A 21760-nucleotide genomic window follows, 5' to 3' on the forward strand; every position below is an offset into this window, starting at 1 on the left:
TAAACTGGTACACCTGTGACAAATTTACCCCTAACTAATTTTTTGACCATAAAAAATCCTAAACCGGTATAGTTGTGATAAATTTATCCTCCGTTAAATTGGATTAATACCACAAAAAATCACAAACTGGTAAAATTGTGACAAAATGAGGGGTAAAACCCTAAATCGGTACATCCATCAACTGTCACGCATCATTCAACTTAGCAATTTGACAATAAAATTTAACGAAAATTAATTGATGATAAATTTATCATATATGTAAAGGTTTAAGGTTTTTCGTTATATTAATCCTTATTTTTATAGAGATTTTGGTCGGTCGAAGACTTTGCTCGTGATATCTTCCAGTGCTGTTGCTTTCTTTGCTCTATTTTCCTGACGTGACACTTGAACATCTCTCGTCCTCTCCCTCTCTTCTCTCCTTTTGTTTTTGTAGAGATTTTGTTCAGTCAAAGTCTTTGCTCATAAAAACATCCAGTGCTGTTGCTTTCTTTGCTCTATTTTCCTGACGTGACACTTGAACATCTCTCGTCCTCTCCCTCTCTTCTCTCCTTTTGTTTTTGTAGAGATTTTGTTCAGTTAAAGTCTTTGCTCATAAAAACATCCAGTGCTGTTGCTTTCTTACTCCCAACTTGTGTAAGGGGCATTCACACTCGTCAAACAATAGTGGGGATGATTGAAAAGAGAGAGAGAGAGAGAGAGAGAGAGAGAGAGAGAGAGAGAGAGAGAGAGAGAGAGGATAACAGACATGATGAAATTGTTGTTGGGTGAGTGGAAGAGGCAAGGTGGGATTTATGATAATTTAGGTTCGTTTACCATAATATCTTTCATTTACAAAATAAATCATTTACGGAATTTCGTGTGCAAATTTCAGGAATCAAAACCGCTGCTTTTTTTCTCAATATAAAGGAAAGATAACAGAAGGCTGTGAGACGAATCCTTAGAAACATCGCCAGTATAAACTTTTTTTGACAGTTGAGATCTAGATATATCTTTATTTTTATATTAAGAGTCATGTTAACGAGTTTATTAAGCATATTTTATATGGAATAACTTCTATTTTCAAAACTTTACATAACACGAGAAAGCATTTCGAAACTGCAAAATTTCTCTAATTAGTAGTTGTTCAATAAGTGTCCTGGAAATTCTGTGAAGAAGTTCAAATGTCAGACTTCATAGCCTTTTGCAGATTGGGCTTGAGATTGTTACTTTTATAGTCAAAGTCTGATTTCAAATACTTAAACCTAATCTTCAAATAAAAGATGGATAGCAACCGACATATTCATATACTTAAATGTGAACGGAAATTTGTGAAGTGCATGATTTAGAAAAGCTAGTGGATTCACAATTTGTTCCTTCTTAAACTACCACTTAGTAAAATGTACGTACATGTTACTCATTCGAACTATTGTTGCGTCCACTATTCCTGTAGAAAAATTCTTACACAATCATTGTTGGATGAGCAGCGCTTGTGTTTGGAGTTACTTTGTAATTGAATTATTTTACCCATGGCCGATCGCGGGCCATTAATTGTTGAGCTGGCTACAAGCGAAAAGGAAAAGGAAAAAAAAAAGAAAAAGAAAAAAAAACATAAGAAAGAAAATAGAAAAGGAAAAAATAAAAAATGATAATAAAAGAAATTCAGAAAATTTAAATAAAAAATATACAAAATCTTCTACGACAGTGCCAGCTGTGTCATGTAAGATAGCCGGCGCCTACATGAGCGATTTCTGATCAAAATTGGCCAGAAGAATTAAATTGGTAAATCGTCAAAAAGTTTAAGACTAAATTGGCCAAAATAAAAAGTTTAGGATTGAATTGTCCGTTGCACAATAGGTTTAGGATTTTTTGAATAATTATCTCGATGAAAAACAATGTAAGCCGACTATTTTGCCAAATGAACGGAAATTGAGCATGTGAAGAATTTTGGGTCGGACTGAGACAAAAAAACCAAAGTATACGGTGTTGACTGAACAGAGAAATAACGAGGCATTGACTGAGACAACCATGAAAATACAGAGCGCAAGTTGGAATTAGCCCAAGAGCAGAGATGATGATAATGGATTTGAATGGGGAATATATGTTACAATTAGTAATGTTAGTTATATTAAAACTAGTTTACAATATTATTGCATTAAGTTAGTAAGATGCCTATTGATAGAGAAAAATAATGAGTGAAAGACAAGATTAGACAAGATTAATATCGAACAGTTGGTACTAAGATAAATAACTTTTAAAATCCGAAAATAAGTAGGGAGCATTGTATCGAGAGCAGATAGAAATGCTTAGGATGGAGACTAGTTCTCGTGAATAATGAACTGTTATGCTTTCAATTCAATCTAAAGCACAATGGTTCATTTTTTTTTACGATACTCGCTAAAAATGTCAAAAACTTAGAAATTGCAGACAAGTTTCGTTCCTAATTAATGTGAAAGGTATTCATAAAGGACCTTTCTAGCGTAACGGAGCCGTCATTTTCTTCTAGTAACGGTGCGAGGATAGTCGCACGTTTCATCTTGCAAGGGGTGGGCAACCGGAGAAAACAGCCATGGAAGAGCATAGTTCCAACGGATGTTATATTGAGAAAACAAATTTAGTGATGTCCTCCTAGGAAATAATCTATGAGAATCTGAACAGCAAATTTTAACTTGAAAATATTAAAAAAAATTATATATCATTATCAACGCAAGGAGGAAAGTAAATATTCACGACACAAATAATATATTCTATGGATTTATAATTTTCTTTTTTTGGTGCATTAACATATACAACAACAACAAAATTCTATTATTTACGCTACGAAATAAAATTTAATATCTCTCTATAGGGGAAAAAAAAAGACTTACCAATTCTCTTAATTTTATCGAGCTCTTCTGCCTTTGACTGCAAACTGACAAGCATTACTTGATAAATCCAATAGTCATCAATCTATATATTTATGAACTATTACGTGCAATTTTCCATTGCATTCGTTAAAGGCGCAAGATTAAAAAAGCTTCAGTTAAATCATTTCTGTTGTCCAAAAATGGTGAGAATTGTTCTACCTGAGTCTTAGAAATCCAAAATAACAAAATGTTTAGAGTATTGGTGCCATTAGTTAATCAATTTTCTATAAGAATTAAATCAACTAAATATCGTTTCGATATTGTGATTATTTAAATTTTGGTCGTTGATAATTTTCGTTTTTTTTCCTTTTAAACTTACTTTTTGTTACTTATGGGAACCAAATCCCACGGAGTGGGATTTTGATTTCCCTAGGAAACCGGACAAAAAAGTCATCCGGTTTCTTTGGGAAATTGTGAGGTGCAGAGAGTCAGCTAAGCATTTTCTTTGCTCAATTTTCCCGACATGACAGTTGAACATCTCTCGTCCTTTCATTCTCTTCTCTCCTTTTGTTTTTATAGAGATTTTGTTCAGTCAAAGTCTTTGCTCGTGGAATCTTCCAGTGCTGATGCTTTCTTTGCTCAATTTTCCTGACATAACACTTGAACATCTCTCGTCCATTCGCTCTCTTCTCTCCTTTTGTTTTTATAGAGCTTTTGTTCAGTCAAAGTCTTTGCTCATGAAATCTTCCAATGCTGTTGCTTTCTTTGCTCTATTTTCCGGTCATATCAGTTGAAGATTCTTCTTACTCCTAACTTGTATGACGGGCATTCACATACGTCAAACAATAGCCGCGATGATTGAAGAGAGAGAGAGGATAACAGACATGACGAAATTGTTATCGGGTGATTGGAAGAGGCAAAGTGGGATTTATGATAATTTAGGTTCGTTTACCATAATATCTTTCATTTACAAAATGGATAATTTACGGAATTTCGGTTGCAAATTTCAGGAATCAAAACCGCAGCCTTTTTTTTTAATATAAAGGAAAGACAACAGAAGATTGTGAGATGAATCCTTAGAAACATCGCTAGTATAAACTTTTCTTGACTATTAAGATCTAGATATATCTTTATTTTTATATTAAGAGCCATGTTAACGAGTGCCTTCGAAACATTCTATTAAGCATATTTTATATGGAATAACTTCTATTTTTCAAAACTTTATATAACATGAGAAAGCATTTCGAAACTACAAAATTTCTCTAATTATTAGTGTCCTGGAAATTCTGTGAAGAAGTTCAAATGTTAGACTTCATAGCCTTCTGCAGATTTGGCTTGAGATTGTTACTTTTATAGTCAAAGTCTGATTTCAAATACTTAAACCTAATTTTCAAATAAAAGATGAATAGCAACCGACATATTCATGTACTTAAATGTGAACGGAAATTTGTGAAGTGCATGATTTAGAAAAAGCTACAGGATTGACAATTTGTTCCTTCTTAAACTACCACTTAGGAAAATATACATGTTACTCATTCGAATTATTGTTACGTCCACTATTCTTGTAGAAAAATTCTTACACAATCACCATTGGATGAGTGGCACTTGTGTTTGTAGTTACTATGTAATCGAATTATTCTACCCGTGGCCAATCACCAGCCATTGTAAAAATCTTTAAAAATTTTAATAAAAAATTGCAAAAATCTTCTACGACAATGCTGACCGTGCCACGTAAGATAGACAATGCCTACGGGATCGATTTTCGATCAAAATTGGCCAGAAGAATTAAATTAGTAAATCATCAAAAGATTTAGGACTAAATTGTCGTGCAATCGATTTAGGATTTTTTGGACAATTATATCGATAAAAAACAGTGTAAGCCGACTAATTTGCCGAATGAACGAAAATTGAGCATGTGAAGAATTTTGGGTCGGACTGTGACAGAAAACCAAAGTATATGGTGTTGACTGATCAAAGAAATAACAAGGCATTGATTGAGAAAACCATGAAAGTACAGACGGCAAATTGGAATTAGCCCAAAAGCAGAGATCATGATAGTGGATCTGAACGGGGAATATATGTTACAATCAGTAATATTTGTTATATTAAAAGTAGTTTACAATATTAGTGTATTAAGTTAGTAAGATGCTTATTGATAAAGAAAAATGATGAGTGAAAGACAGGTTAGACAAGATTAATATTGAACAGTTGATACCGAGATAAATAACTTTTAAAATCCGAAAATAAGTAGGGAGCACGGTATTGAGAACAGATAGAAATGCTTGGGATGGAGACTAGTTCTCGTGAATAATGAACTATCATGCTCTCAATTCAATTTAAAGCACAACAGTTCATTTTTTTACTATACTTGCTAAAACTGTCAAAAACTTAGAAATCACTGACAAGTTTCCTTCCTAATTAAAATTAAAGGTATTCATGAATTAATCCACCAAGTGCCATGTTAACTTTAGGGATATGTGCACTAGAAGTCCTAAAACTTGTTTCTAAAGTGCAATTGAGTTTTAAAATTTGTAAAAAATGCAATCAAGCGTAAAACTTGTCAACTTGATTCAATTGAGTTCTAAAGTTAATACTGTCAATTTTTCTAACAGAAAATGCTGACGTGGCATACTTAAAACAAATTCTCTCTCATGCATGGCATTTATTATTATTTTTTCATTCAAATATCATTTAAATTAAATAAAAACACCAAAAAAAGCTAATTTTTTATTTAAAAAACAATAAAGAAAAAAAAACAAGAAAGAGGAGGCCTTGCTGGTAGTGCACTACCACTGTCGCCCATTGCCGAAGTGGTCGACGACCTTCGCTGGCCCTAGGCGAGGGCGGTTGGCACTTGTCGGCCCCAGGTAAGGCCTCATTGACCCCGGGCGAAGGTCGACGACCCTCGCTAGGGCCGAGCGAGGCTTGCCCAAATCTGGGCGAATCTGACCGTCACTCGGGCCAATGAGGCCTAGCGAGCTTCGCCAGTCCTCACCTGGGCTTGCGAGGCCTAGTGAGCTTCACCAGCCCTCGCCTAGGGCGACGAGGCCTCGCCCCAAGCTAGCGAGGCCTCGCCCCGGGCTAGCGAGGCTCGCCAGGCCCTCACTTGGGGTCGGCGAGACCTCGCTTGAGGCAGGCGTTGGTTGCCAACCATGAGGGCCAGCGTTGCCCAGCTCTAGGCACCTTAACTCAGATCTGGGCGAGCCTCGCCGGCCACCCTCACTCAAGGCCGACGATGGGCGGTGCTGGCAACCTCAAATGATGGGCGGCAGTGGCAACACCCTACTAGCGAGGCATCCTTTCTTTTTTTCCATTATTTTTTTTTTAAATAAAATTTTAGATTTCTTTACTTTTTTTAATCTAGTTTAAATAATATTATAATAATAATAATAATAATAATAATAATAATAATAATAATAATAATAATAAATGCAATGTAAGATAGAGAAATTGATTTAAATATGCCACGTCAGCATTTTCTGCTAAAAAAATTGACGATGTTAACTTTAAGACTCAATTGAACAAAATTGACAAGTTTGAGGATTTGATTACACTTTTTGCAAGTTTTAAAACTTAATTGTACTTTGGCGACAATTTTTCGGACTTCTAGTGCACATGTCCTTTAACTTTACTGCGTGTACGACAACGTCTGCATAATTTCCACCTATGTAGCACCGACACCGACACGCAACACGACACAATACAACACGCCGACACGTTATTTCTCAAAAAGTAGAGAATTTGAACACGTTGCGACACGTTGTATATTAAATATATATTTTTATATATACATGGTAAATTATTATTTTTACAATTATTTCAATCAAATTAATTTGATAAATTATTCATGACATATTTTATTATGTCGTGTGATATTTTAAAAGTTCCTTTGTTTGGTCATGTATATTTTTCTCATGGAGTACCCATTTTGGTTTTTTCCCTCCAAGTCGTGCTATAACTGTAAGGGGGGCTCCTTTCTGCCCACATGCCACAAAAGATTACCTTTTCTTTCCTCTCTCTCTCACCCTCCCGCAATTAGACGAAATCGCAAATTCCCTCTTCTCCGATCAGATCTCCGGCAGCGGCAGCTCTCGCCGTGGAAACTCTGATTCGCTCAGCTCCTTCATCCATGACACTTGGCTCGGGAGGATAGGGGGTCGTCGGTGAGTTCTCAAAACCCTTCCCGACCTAGATTTCCAGATCCACAGTTGGATCCTACGGTTGGTCAACACAATATACTTTTCTTAACTTGACTTTGTCTTACCAATTGACTTGGACATTTCAATGACAGATGAAACCCAACTGATCTTTTCGATCGATATAATCCATCCCTTTATTGAGCCTCCACCACAATAGCCAAGCTAAAGCTTCCATTCTTTCATCAGACAGTGGAGAGATGATTAATTCTCTCGGATCCATGGTTTTGTACCGTGTGTTTATGCTCATATCGCATGTTCTACTGCTAGGGACGGGTTGCGAGGCGAAGAAGAATCACTTGTGCGCTGCTTCATCTTGTGGCGAGATCCGTAACATAAGCTATCCATTTCGATTGAAGAGCGACCCCAAAAGCTGTGGCAAGTCTGAGTTTGAGCTAGTTTGTGAAGATAACCGTACTGTCCTATATCTGTATGCCGGCCGATATTATGTGAAGTCGATCAATTATAATTACTATTGGGACAAAGGTCACTTCCGTGGTAATATCACGGTGGTTGATGATGGACTGCAAAAGGGTAATTGCTCGTCCCTCCCTCGTTACTCATTAGCAAGTTCCAACATCAATATAGACTCCTCCATTCCATACTACATGGATCTTGATTCCTTATCAGCAGTGGTCTTCGTAAAGAGCTCACAACCCGTTACTTTTGATTCGTATGTCAATACCAAACCTTGTATCGATGGAGCATACTCTGCCAACACGGGCCCTGGTATTTCCCAAATGAAGGAGTACTCATATGCTGTACAGAATGGCTCTGGTCTAAAGGTAGGTGATATCAAGGATTCTTGCACAATAACCATGATAGCATTTGCATCGGATATCTCGCCATGGAAAGGAGATCAATATAATGGGAGCTCACGATACAAGGACCTCCACAACATGATGTCCGAGGGATTCGATCTCTCCTACGCGGAATATTCATCTTCAGTTCATCAGGTCACACCGTTTTGCTTCATGGGTGTCAGCTCTGGAGGGAAGTGGTGCCATTACTGTAAGTGTCTTTCCATGAAACTTTTCTTTCTTACATTTATAAAAGCTATCCTTGAATGATATTGCGTGTATTCATATATATATATATATATATATATATATATATATATATATGGACCATGTAGACCAAGTTCACTTGAACCATTGATTATATAGTTTCACAGTGAGACCCATATGATTATTGATTTGGATGATGCTCATTCACATAACTCGTAGACCATACAGTTCGGATTTTGCATGATCCAACTCAAGTAAGAAGTCGATAGAGGTGTCAAAATGGGTCATGTACCTGTTGTTTGACTTGTATTTCAGGACCAGATTGTTTATGGATTTTATAAACATAAAAGGGTCATGTAAACGCGTGTTAAAAAGTTGAAGTTTAATCAAATTGGGTCTTAATGAATTTCTGGAAAAGCCATTTTTGGGCCCATTTTTGTCCCTGACCAAGAAGGCAAATGGCTCGGGCTTCAAAGAACCAGGTCTTGATGTAACACCCTCCACCGAAGTTTAATCTCGCTATTGCGATCAATTCCACGGTCCACCTTCTGCAACTATGACGAGTTGCGCCTACTAATAACGGTAAATTATGTGTAGAACCAATTATATGACTTCACATTCTGACGTGTGTCATACCTTAATGTCAATAAGTTTTCTACATTGAACACAACTTAAATAAAACAATATAATCATTCCAATTAGAGTAACATGAAATTTTTCTTTTTGAAAAACATAATGATTTTCTAACATTTAAATACTTTTCTGTCAAAAGTCGTAAATTGGGAACAGAAGCCCCCAAACAACCTTCTAAGTCTATGCATATGAATCTATTATTGGTTCATTTCCTTTTCTTATATTATTGCTTGGCGTTGTTTATTGGTGCGAATTTTTGAATTTAATCCAATTTGTATTCCTTCCTTTGTTAGTTTCTATTATTGTTCATTGATTGGTCGTTCATTGGTCGGAAACTTTTAATGAATTTTCTTGTTTTTCTGCAGACCGATCTGTATGGGGCATCACCGCAGATGTTGCTTTAAATGGAATTTTAGATAGCCTCGTTGTATTTGGTATGAACGATTCTTTTCTGCTGGCAGTTTTCAATATCTCACTTGTACCACGGCAAACAGAAAAACATCTTTAAAATGTGCTTCACATCAATAGAAAGACCTAAGAAAAGATTACTCTATGCTAATCATTTGACAATTTTCTCTGCAGCTCTGTTCAGCGCCGCAAAATTTGTACTCGGAGCTCCATGTGTGTTGATATTTCTAATCTATAAGTGGATGAGAAGGCACCGTGCAATGGATGCAAACATCGAAGACTTTCTTCAAGCTCATAACAACTTTCTGCCTATAAGGTACTCTTACTCGGACATCAAGAAAATCACAAAAAATTTCAAACACAAATTAGGGGAAGGAGGATATGGTTCCGTGTACAGAGGAACACTTAGAAGTGGCAATGAAATTGCAGTTAAGATTTTGAACAAAGCAGAATCTAATGGCCAAGACTTTATAAACGAAGTGGCTACTATTGGAAGGATCCACCACGTCAATGTCGTGCAACTTGTTGGCTATTGTTTCGATGACTCCAAACAAGCTCTCGTATACGATTTCATGCCGAATGGATCTTTGGATAAGCACATTTTTTCTAGAGATGACAATAGATTTCTTGATCAGAAGAAATTATACGAGATCTCTCTTGGTGTGGCTAAAGGAATAGAATATCTACATCGAGGATGTGACATGCAAATTCTACATTTTGACATCAAGCCTCACAATATTCTTTTAGACCAAAGTTTCACTCCGAAAGTTTCTGACTTTGGGCTTGCAAGACTTTATCCCGCAAACCACAACATAGTATCATTGACTGCTGCAAGAGGAACCTTGGGATATATGGCTCCTGAGCTATTCTACAAGGACATTGGTAGTGTCTCTCATAAATCTGATGTTTATAGTTTTGGGATGTTGCTAATGGAAATGGCCGGTAGGAGGAGAAACGTAAATGCAAATCTTGAGCGTTCAAGCCAAATTTATTTCCCTTTGTGGGTTTATGATCAGCTCGGCAAAGAAAAGGAGGTTGAAATGGAAGAAGTAGAAAAGGAAAGAGAGATATCTAGAAAGATGGTAATAGTTGCTCTTTGGTGTATACAGTTAATGCCCAATGATCGGCCATCAATGAGCAAGGTCCTAGACATGCTTGAAGGAGATATTAATAAATTGCGAGTGCCCCCAAAACCGCTTTTATATCCGTCCGAGAAGCCACTTGATGACGTCGACATTGAAATAGAACTTGAGTCATTCTCAACCTCATCAAGTGCCCCAACAACTTCTGACGGGTATCAATTTCGGAATAACAATGAAATTACGGATTCCTGCATTGTTTAATTTTCTTTTCTTCATGTGGGAATGAAATGCAAAATGGACATAGTTGCATCAGAAGCATAATTGACATGTAATTGGTGAATCTAGATGATTTCAGGGTTTGTTAATTCCTGTGTTTTGTAGAAGAATTGCCTCATGGCTGTCTATTTTCACTTCTTGTTTCTTGAGTGTTTTTGATATGATAGACCAAGCTCGTCTTGTATGAAGTAACGAGTCTTTCTCTCTTCTCTCCACCGTCCAATATCAAGCAGATTCAAGCTCTCCCCTTCTCGCCAAAACCTCTCACCCTCGACCCTCGACCGCCACACGATCACCCACCTCGATGGCGGCCACCTCCACAGAGCAATCTCCCGCCTCGACCTCATGTCCCGTGATGGGTCCCATCCGACCTCCTCCCCTTCTCTCTCCTCCTCAACTCCTGCATTCGCTCCCATGCGTTTGCGCTCGGGAGGCGCGTCCACCGCGCTTGCTTAGTCCCAACTCGAGCCCGACTCGGCGATTCTCAACTCAGCTCATCAATCTCTACTCAAAATCCAATGACTGGGCTGAGGCGGAGAGGATTTTCATGGACATGGGTTGTAAGAGGGACTTGGTTTCTTGGAGTTCCATGATCACTTGTTTTGCCAATAGACTCATGGAGTTTGAAGTGGTTGATACTTTCGTTCATATGCTTGAAGATCATTTTTTCCCTAGTGATTATTGTTTCGAAGCAGATATCCGGGCGTGGTCGGCTCCGGAGAATGCATCGACTGTCTTGATTCCGATGCGTGTGTTGGGTGTGCATTGATTGACATGTTTGCAAAGGGTAGTACTGATTTGGTTTCAACTCGCAAGGTATTCGAGAAAATGCTGGAGAGGAATGTGGTTGCTTGGACTTTGAAATCATAGAAAAATAATTATTTTTATTTCTTTTAGTTTTTTTTTGGTGGAATTATCTTTTTGCTGGAGGATGAGTCTTGTGACCCGAACTCGCAATTTTTTAAGTATAAATATAACTTTTGCCAAAATAAAACTCAAGTTATCGAGGGGTAAAATTAAATAGCTCATGAAATACCTAATCCTAGAAACACCGTTTGCGTCTTCACTCCTTTCCTCTTTTGTGCCCATGTCCCAACGGCCATGCCAGGGTACCTGACTCTCGCGCCCAATTCAATGTTGCCTAACCCAAGCGCCGAGGCCTTTGATTCAAGCATCGATATTTAGTCATATTTTGAAAAATTATTTTTTATTTTTCAAAAGAGAAATTATTTTCCTGAATCTAATAATAGCTTTTCCATTGACTGAATTTTTTTTCTATTGACTCGTTTTCCTAACCGATCCAAAAGTCGGAAAATGTTTTCCGACATAAAATTTTCTGCGAATCAATATTAAAAAGCTAGCCATCTTTTTTTAAAATGACTTTCACAAAAAATATTTCCCTCCACAAAGAAACTTTTCGTGAAACAAACGAGAAATTAATATCGTTGGTTCTGATGTTGGAAGTCTAATCTTGGAAGGACAATCAATTGACCCCAGTGAATGCAAACAAGAAAATGCGGACGTGTTCAATAAGCAATAAGAAGAGTATGCATAATTATATTAGAAATGTATAGTAAATTTAATGAACCAGGAAATTTCAGGGCGTAGATATTGGACTTTTAGGCTTTGTTCGTTCCACGAAAAATGTGACGTTTTTTAAAAAAAATTTTGGAAAAGTGATTTTTCAAGAAAATGTCAATATTTTTCGATATTTGGCTGAAACTTGAAAATGAATTGGAAAATATTTTCCGTCTTTCGCTATGAAAAATCTAATTTCATTTTCCTCCTTGCACTCCTTTTAACAATTTTCTATTTTTATTTTTTAAAAAATTCGAATTTTAATTTTTTTTTATTTTTGAATAATTTTTTATATTTCTTTTCTTTTTCTTTTTCTTTTTTTTTTTGCTTTTCTTTTTCTCCTTTTTTCCCTTTTCTTTCTTCCTTTGCTGGCCGCATTGATGGCCAGCGATCGACCACAGGTAAGGGAAGAGCTTGCCCAAGGCTGGCCTCGCTCGACAGCGCCTTCCCTGGTCTCGAGCAAGGCCTTACCTCACCATTGAAGGAATGTTGAGGAGTGTAGAGAGGAAAAGAGTATGGGAAATCTTTACAAAAAAAAAAGAGTATGGAAAAAATGTTTTCCCCACTTTTGAAGTCTTGAAGGTGTTTCTTCCTTTGAGCTTGACTAGTTTATTTCCGAGAACCGAGCGCCCACCGGAATATCCGGAAAACATTTTCCTGAATTTGCGTGCTCCTTTACCGGTCAAAGTCAACAGTCAACCCGTCGGACAGAAGTCAAAGTCGTCGCTGATTGGTTCAAATCGCTGTGCGTTCCCGCACCGAATCCCCTCTCTCTCTCTCTCCGACAGAACTGAAACTCAAAGAAAGCTTTCCGATGGTCGCTCCGCCGCGTTTCGTCTTCCTCCTTCTCCCGCTCCTCGCTCTCGCCGCCTCCGTTCATGGCGTCGACCCTCTGTACCAATTCTGCGGGGGCACCGGCAACTTCACCGCCAACGGCACCTACGCGGCCAGCCTCAGCACCCTCCTCGGCTCCGTCGCCGCCAACGCCGCCGCCAACGACTACAGCTTCTACAACCTCTCCGTCGGCCGGAGCCCCGACGCCGTCAACGCCATCGCCCTCTGCCGGGGCGACGTTGGGGCCGCCGACTGCCGGAGCTGCCTGAATGACTCCGCCGCCAAGATCACCCGCCGGTGCCCGGCGCAGAAGCAGGCAGTCCTCTGGTACGACAACTGCATGCTCCGGTACTCGAACCGATCCATTTTTGGGGCCATGGAGGATATGCCTGCCTTCTTCATCTCGAACCCCAACAATGTCACCAACAATGTGGATAAGTTCAATCAGGTTCGAAAACGGGAAGTTATTTTTTTACGTGCTTATGATCAGTTGTTCCTGATTTTGTACGTTGCATTGCATTTCGTTTGTTTCCATGAAAGCAGGGTGCATGCTTCTTGACGTGTTGACCTCGTCGACTTTCATCGAAACTTTCCAAAGTTCTCGACGTAGTAACCCTGAGAATCCTCATCTCCGTTTGACGATGTGCCCGACATGTGGATCAGTTGGATCCGGTTGCTTCACGAGTCTAATTCCATCCTGGTTTAGATGCACTCTGTAATGCTTTACCTCTCTTTTATTATCACCCATTACTTGTACGGTTAAGGGGATAATCCGACCATTGCACTTGTCATCAGGATTGTTTTCTTGTTTTCTTAACTGGTTAAGTGTGGACCAACCACTAGCCCATTTTGAAGTGCAAGACAGTTTCCTATAGAGCACATGGTTAATCATAGTGCTAACTATGTTTTTGTTTTCTTGTTGCTTTTTTTCGTTGTCTCTGCGACTTGTTCTCAAAGAATGTGTTTTCCCCTTTCGTCTTGAATTCTTGAACTTTACGTTTCCTGTAAGCCATTGGGATTGGCACATTGCTTTTCAGGGTAGTATGAGCTCACATGCGCATTTGATTTTAGGTATCGTTCTTGGATAGCAGCTAACAATTCATATTGCATTCAGATTGAGTAGGATTTTATGGTTTGGGTCGTGACACAGTACTAGTTCTTGTTTTCTTCTCCTGACAGTAGCTTATAGTTTTGGTTCTATTTCTAGGTTTTGAGAAATCTGATGGATGGTTTAAGAGACCGAGCTGCAAGTGGCAATTCGACGAGGAAATTTGCCGTCGGAAACATGACAGCTCGAGGCTTCCAAACTCTGTTTGGACTTGTGCAGTGCCCTCCAGACTTGTTGCGGCAACAATGCGATGATTGTTTGGTGAAAGCTATTGGACGTATTCCTCAGTGTTGTAATCAGAAAGGAGGAGGGAGGCTTTTTAGTCCCAGTTGCATATCAGGTTTGAGTTATACCGCTTTTTTTATCCTTCAGCTTATGAGCAGCCACCATCACCACCACTGGCACCACAATCGCCAGTTTCTCGTCCGCCTCCTCCAATGAATAACCCATCCACTAAAGGTACTTCCTTTTAATGTACAGTTACCTATGCCAGAGCAAGCATGCTTTTAACTTCAATGAGCTCCTCCTACAAAGAAGGGACTAGGGGTTGTATGTCTCCTTCCCCTGCTCCTCCTCCTTTGAGTATGGTCACATTAAGTGGATTTTAAAGCATGATGTAATTCAACTTTTGATTCCGAGTGTCATAAGTTCCTGAGACACTTATGTTTCCTCATGAATGAGGTATAAGCATGAAATAACTAGCAGATGAGAAATTAATGAGATTTCTGATGCATCATGAGTCTTTCTTCTTTCTTTCAATTTAAGTATCACTGTCTGAAGTAATTTCATCTGGAAACTAATAGAATAACACCAAGGACTGCTTTAAATGTGCAACCCCCCTAAAAACTATTTTTGGTAATTGGGTTTGAACACTGATGTCTATGAGTTTATAGTCTAACATAAGAGCTCTTCCTTTTTTCAGGAAAGGATACTAACTCAGGTCATATTGCCCTCGTTATCACAATCCCAGCTGTTGGATTATCTCTTTTACTTGCTGGAATGTTATGCATCTGTTTGAGGTCAACAAGATTGAAAGAAAATTTCGAAGGTCAGTTCTGATTACTTCTGCATGACTGATTTTCATAGAGTACTGGGTGAATACGATCTATGTGAAATATATCAGCAGCCAATAGGTTCAGCCATGATGTGCAAAAGCTAGTAACTTTTCCGAAACTCAGACGCCGGAGATTTCTAACTAAACGAGGACAGATTCAGTATGGGCGATAGTTATCAAAGTTCCCTCATTGCTCTGGAAAACCTTTTATTTGCTACCATCATCCAGAGGAGAAATTTTTTCTTCGAATGGATTAACTATAAAATAAGAATGAAGTACTATTAACTGTTAAACCAGCAGACAGGCTTACCGATTATGTGGAATTAGACAATAAGCAACTTTGCATTTTCCACTTTGTAGCTGTACCGGGAAAATTACCAAAAAAGTCCTAAACCTTTTGCAGTTGTACCAATTCAGTCATAAACCTTTTTTTTTTTGCCAATTCAGTCCTAAACCTTTTGCAAACCAGGCAATTCAGTCCTTTTAGCAGGCCGGCGCTGACGTGGCCGCCGGGCGGCGTCCGCGTGGCAATATTTTAATATTTTTTTATTATTTTCGAATTTTTTTTTTCCTTTTCCTTCTCCCCCCTGGCATGTCCGGCCAGGGGGGAGGCTCGCCGGAGCTGGGCGAGCACCGCCCTCGCCGCCGCTGGGCGAGCCTCGCCCAGCTCCGGTGAGGCGAAGCTCGCCATGGCTGGGCGAGCTCCGCCTCGCCAGATCTGGGCGAGGGCGGAGCTCGCCCAACCAAGGCGAGCTCCGCCTCGCCCGGATCCGGCGAGGCGGAGCTCGCCATGGCGTGGCGAGCTTCGCCCTCGCCCGGATCCGGCGAGGCGGGCTCGCCATGGCAGGCGAGCTCCGCCTCGCCGGAGCCGGGCGAGGTTCGCCTAGTGGCGGCGAGGGCCCACTCACCATGGCTGGGCGAGCTGGGCCCTCGCCGCCGCCGGGCAAGCTTGCCTGACTCCGGCGAGGCGGAGCTCGCCTTGGCCGGGCGAGCTACGCCTCGCCCGGCGGCGGCGAGGGCCCGGCTCGCCTCGCACGGAGCTGGGCCCTCTCCGGTGAGCCTCCCCCCTGGCCTGTTCGGCCAGGGGGGAGAAGGAAAAGGAAAAAAAAATTCGAAAATAATAATAAAAAATATTAAAATATTACCACGTGGACGCCGGCCGGCGCCACGTCAGCCGGCCGGTGGCCACGTCAGCCCCGGCCGGCCAAAAGGACTGAATTGGCTGGTTTACAAAAGGTTTAGGACTAAATTGGCAAAAAAAAAAGGTTTAGGACCGAATTGGCACAACTGCAAAAGATTTGGGACTTTTTTGGTAATTTTCCCTAGCTGTACCTGTAGATGAAATTAGAAACGCAGAATCCCTGCAGTACGATTTGAATACCATCAGGGCAGCAACAAATGACTTCTCTGATGCAAATAAGTTGGGACAAGGTGGATTTGGCATAGTTTACAAGGTAATCATTGTAAATTGTTCATTCATAAAATAACGAGAGAATTTGAAACATTCATATGTGTATGGCTGCTTTTTGCATTCTTCTTCGGGGAACATTGGCCAATGGACAAGTTATAGCAGTAAAAAGGCTGTTGTAGATTTGGGACAAGGTGATCGAGAATTTAAGAACGAGGTCCTCTTGGTTGCAAGGCTTCAACATCGGAATTTGGTTAGGCTCTTAGGTTTTTGCCTGGAGGGGAGAGAAAGGCTTCTTTTATATGAATTCGTACCAAACTCAAGCCTAGATCACTTTATATTTGGTATGGTCATGCCATTCTGTTCCAGCATCATCCAATTCAAGAGTTACTGAAGTGCATGTCCCCAATCTGCATTTAGAAAGTCACCTTGCATTAGTTACATCAGCTATAACCTATCGTCAATTTGTTATGCAGATCCTGTTAGGCGTAGGCAGCTGGATTGGGAAAGGCGTCAAAAGATAATAGGAGGCATTGCTCGTGGGCTTCTTTATCTTCATGAGGATTCTCGACTCCGAATCATTCATCGGGATCTTAAAGCGAGCAATGTTTTGCTAGACGTAGAGATGACCCCTAAAATTTTAGATTTTGGTACAGCAAGGCTATTTGTGGTGGATCAAACTCAAGACGCCACAAGCAGGGTTGTTGGCACTTAGTAAGTAACAGATAGCAGAATATCTTGAAATAAATGCGATTAATTCCTGTACCATTCCCCATATAATCTGAATAGCTAGCAAATACAAAGGCACAACATAATAGTTGGAACTGTGTTGAAAGTGCTCATTTTTTTTGTGATGCAGTGGGTACATGGCTCCAGAGTATGCGATGCATGGATTATTCTCAGTCAAGTCAGATGTCTTTAGCTTTGGGGTGTTGCTACTAGAGATTATAAGTGGTCAAAAAAGTAGCCGCTTCCACAATGGGGATACCACGGAGGACCTTCTTAGCTATGTAAGAAATAATCCCTCAATCATTCTTCTTCCCTTAGAGAATGGCCGGAAAAGAGTGGTGGACCTGAATTTGAATGAGTCGAGCAACTGTCCTTACCATACTAAGTTTGCATTTGTGATTCATTGCAGGCCTGGAGGAGTTGGAGGGAAGGGATCCCCTCAAATCTCATAGATCCTAGTTTGGCGGATGGTTCGAGGACCGAAATGTCGAGATGCATTCATGTTGGATTGCTATGTGTTCAGGAAACTGAGACTAACAGACCGACCATGGGTTCGGTGGTTTTGATGCTCAACAGTTACTCCACCACCTTGCCACTACCATCACATCCTGCATTCGTTTTGCATAGTATACCTGAATCTGATACGGCATCGCAGGTGACAGTAACTCATTCCAATCGATCTGAGAGCAAAAAAATTCAAGTATCAGTGAACGAGGCTTCAATCACCGAGTTATATCCTCGATGATCACAGATTGGAGCCTAAACCCGTGTGCTTCTTCTGTTTGTTTGTGTTAAATTCATTTTTCCTTTTGCTAGGAGATGAGATGCATAGGAAACGTTCCACGAGTCAACTACATTGTGATATCATGTATCTTAAGTTACGTTCTACATCTAAACTTTTTAGCTTGTTTTTCAAATTTAATTTAAATAAATTTTTTAATAAAAATCAGATTTAGATCAAAATGAGGTTATTTTAGCCACGTCATCACTACATAGGATAGAGAAGATTTTTAAGATAATCTTAAGGAAACTTTTCATGTAGAAAAAAGAGAATACTTTGCTTGTTCGAGTTCACACTAATTTTTCTCATTACTTTGCATTTGAAAATCCTGTAAACTTAATGACACTAATAATTTCTAGCAGCAAACTAGCTTATCAAGAGAGATGAAATAAATCATCAATGATCAAAAAGAAAAATGAATTGAGCTAATAATTTGATGAGAAAAAAAGTAGGGATATGTGCACCGGAAGTCCTACAACTTGTCATGAAAGTGTAATTGAATCATAAAACTTGCAAAAAGTGCAATCAAGTCTTAAAACTTGTCAAATTGGTTCAATTGAATCCTTTCTTTAACTCCGTCCAATTTGGCTAAAGAAAAATGCTGACGTGGCTTTTTTATTATTATTTTTTCTATTCTACATGGCGATAACATGGCCAAAATGACGTAATTTTAGTCCAAATCTGATTTTTAATTAAAAAAATATTTAAATTAAATTAAATTTGAAAAATAAGCTAAATATTCAAAAAAAATAATAGAGTAGCAACAAACCAGTGGTGAGGGTTACAAGCCCTCGACTGGCCGGGGCCTAGCGACCCCCACCGGCCCTTCCCGGCGATGGTGGGGCAGCGGCGGCAAGGGCTTGCAGCCCTCCCCGCTTGGTTTGTCCCCCTTTTTTTTTATAATATTTAGTTTGATTTTCAAATTTAATTTAAATAATTTTTTTAATAAAAATCATATTTAGATCAAAATGACGTTATTTTAGCCACGTCATCACTACATATGATAGAAAACATAATAAAAAAAAATCACATCAGCATTTTTCGTTAGCCAAATTGGACGGAGTTAACGAATGGACTCGCTTGAATCAATTTGACAAATTTTAGGACTTGATTGCGCTTTTTGCAAGTTTTAGGACTCAATTGCACTTTATTAACAAGTTTTAGAACTTCAAATGCACTTGACCCAAAACAGTATTTGCTAGAAGCTCAACCGGTGAATGATCACAAAGAAGACACCAAATTGTGGGGACGACGCCTGCATGACATGCCTCGAAGGATGATGATGACAACCAAGAGAAAACAAAATCTCACAATGGGACGAGAGAAAGTAGAAGCCGAAGAGGACGAAGGAGGAGAAGAAACAAAAGATTGTGGGTCAAAGTCGTGATTGGTAGAGCTTAATTTAACGAGTCTTTGTTCAAGAAATTCCAGTGCTGTCACTTTCTGGGCAAAGTTCCATGCATTTCTCATTTGAATTCAATTATTTGCATCGACATCTTTGACCTCCCCATTCGATATCTCAATTATATGAACTATCCATCTTTATAAGATAGAATAAATCTACATCCTAATTATATGTTACACTAGCGATGGACCCAAATGAACCGAATAAACATAAATCAATTTTAACTACTAGAAATAGTTGCCTAGCAATATCCGACACATAATATAATGTCCCACCTTCAAATATATATATATTCAAAATTAGGATAAAATTGCAAAAACATACCGTGTTCTATTGTTAATGTGCTCTGGTCCTTGTGCAAATTTGGTTCGTGCAGCTTGTTTTGACAGATTTGATTTTTCGAACTAATATTCAGTACCAATTTTAGGACTTTCTCCCCTAAAATCATGTCCACTTTCCAATACACTTTTTTTCGGGCATATTTCAACCTGTGCTATCAAATATGTCCTTTTAAAGCATGATCAACAATACATCGCTGCTTACAGCTTGTCATGCACATCCATAGTACCCAAAATACAATTCTTCATGTTGCGAAAACAAATAATAAAATAGACAAAATACGGAAACATATCGAACACCGGATTTACATGGTTCGATCGAGATGACCCACATCCACGGTGGGAGTACTAAAGAATATCACTATAGATCAAATAATACAACGGATATTATAATCATACTAGAGTAATTCAAACATTCATATTATTTTCAAAGCTCCAATTACATGCATTAACCTCATACAGTGTTTAGCCTCATAATGTCTCACTAAATAATCTTCAAATCTCACAGAAAAACTAACAAATCTTATCACAAGATTTAATCGGCTCGACACTTGAATAATTAATGTAAAGCTCTATGTGCCCGAACTTCATGGTGTCACTTGCAAAACACAAAGCTCCCCACTCCGAAACAAGCCCTTAAACAAGTACATATGGTATAGCACCGCCGGAGGAGTCTGACTCCAATTTGTAAAATAGTAAATTGCCGTACCCAAGACAAAGTCAAAGTTGAACTTTCAATTCTTGAGTGCAACAGCAATGCACACTAGGAAAGGTAATTTCCGGGTATTTTCTTTATCCTGTTTTGCTTGATATCCTCGTCCAACTTGGACTTTAACACCAAAAAAAAGATATCTGAATTTCCATGGCACATATTTGGGCATCCACAAATAATAATAATTTATCTTGAGTCGGGTTTTGTTCACAAGCTCAAATTCGAGACATTATTTAACACATTGAGGTGGTAAAAGGGCCTTGCACCTGTGGTAAAATAATGTAGGGTACCGTAAATACTTCATGAAAAAGTCCATTATTCGCATTGAATAGCCTAATGATACATTGAATGTGGATGAATGTGGAGGTGAAACTGTACCAAAAATATATATCCCTGGAATAATAAATACATGAAAAGAATCACATGATATTTTTAGTTCAAGTTCTACTTAGACAGATTAACGCAAAGGAATAGCGCTTATTAATTGGGTTGTATGAATAATGTTAAGTACGTGAATCGATACAACTTAGGTTACTATGAATTAACGTAAAAGAAAAGAGCTTATCACATAATTTATAGATTATGCAATAACCATACTCGACGATGATTACTAATGAGAGACTTCAACCTGTGTTATGTTCCTATGCTATTGTAGTACTGATTTGCAGTACAATTTGCAACATGATTCGTATATTGAAGGGTATAGTATTGACTTGTCCTTGTTTAATACAACTCCACATTCCCTTAAATAGGTAAAGACTAACGAAAAGAGCCTGAATTTGTATGTTCTAATATTTTGGAGTAACATATTTTGGACGTTTTACCAATTTACCACCTTTTATTCCGACGAAGGGCCTCCAACAATAGCAACAGATACATTCTTTAAATAACAATAATTTTGAAAAAACACGTGATATCAGTGCAAATTACGTACAAATTCTCCGGATTTATTGATCCTTTGTTTAGGTAATAAATCTACATCAAAGGCATCCAGGGCTCCGAATCGGGTTGCCTGAATATGCTCCCCCCTAGAAGATCGAAAGAAAGGAAAAGTGCGAACAGGTTAATAATTCTCCTAATCTTTAGTTGAAAATTTACTTACGTCTGCTAAATTTCATGTGACAAAAGTTTATTTGTTTATTTTTTTTTTCATGCGACAAAAGTTTATTAGAAGTCCATTAATGTGAGGGTGAGACCCAAATCAGAAGTATAGTTGACCCTAATCAAATTTCACGTATTTTTCCTATTCTGGATTGCACATGAGAAGGGTGTTAAAGTATTTCACTTGTCTAGCTCTTTATATAACGTGGTCTCTCAAGTTTTTGGATTGGACTTAATACCGGTGAAAAATACTGATTTAAAATGTGCTTTTATTCAATTCTATGATGA

The 21760-nt window shown here is 38.8% G+C and overlaps 1 protein-coding gene and 1 pseudogene across 1 annotated transcript; both read left to right on the plus strand.

The window, feature by feature from the left end:
• Positions 1 to 6819: 6819 nt before the first annotated feature.
• Positions 6820 to 10424, plus strand: LOC115666727 (rust resistance kinase Lr10-like). The gene is made up of 4 exons (XM_056303827.1): positions 6820 to 6985; positions 7114 to 8029; positions 9024 to 9092; positions 9241 to 10424. Exons 2-4 carry the CDS (start codon positions 7219 to 7221, stop codon positions 10407 to 10409), a joined length of 2049 nt encoding a protein of 682 aa, XP_056159802.1. The 5' UTR covers positions 6820 to 6985; positions 7114 to 7218; the 3' UTR covers positions 10410 to 10424.
• Positions 10425 to 12772: 2348 nt separating this feature from the next.
• On the plus strand, positions 12773 to 18075 carry LOC115677774 (cysteine-rich receptor-like protein kinase 44; annotated as a pseudogene).
• Positions 18076 to 21760: the final 3685 nt, after the last annotated feature.

Source organism: Syzygium oleosum, unplaced genomic scaffold (assembly GCF_021117445.2).
Source record: "Syzygium oleosum isolate NSW1041296 unplaced genomic scaffold, Sole_v2.1 Sole_v2.29, whole genome shotgun sequence".
NCBI lineage: Eukaryota > Viridiplantae > Streptophyta > Magnoliopsida > Myrtales > Myrtaceae > Syzygium > Syzygium oleosum.

Excerpts from the sequence above, each read along its gene's own strand:
- LOC115666727 (XM_056303827.1), top strand. The coding sequence starts at position 7,219 with ATGATTAATTCTCTCGGATCCATGGTTTTGTACCGTGTGTTTATGCTC. Across the intron at positions 8,030-9,023 it reads AGGGAAGTGGTGCCATTACT|ACCGATCTGTATGGGGCATC; the intron begins GTAAGTGTCTTT and ends GTTTTTCTGCAG. Across the intron at positions 9,093-9,240 it reads AGATAGCCTCGTTGTATTTG|CTCTGTTCAGCGCCGCAAAA; the intron begins GTATGAACGATT and ends TTTTCTCTGCAG.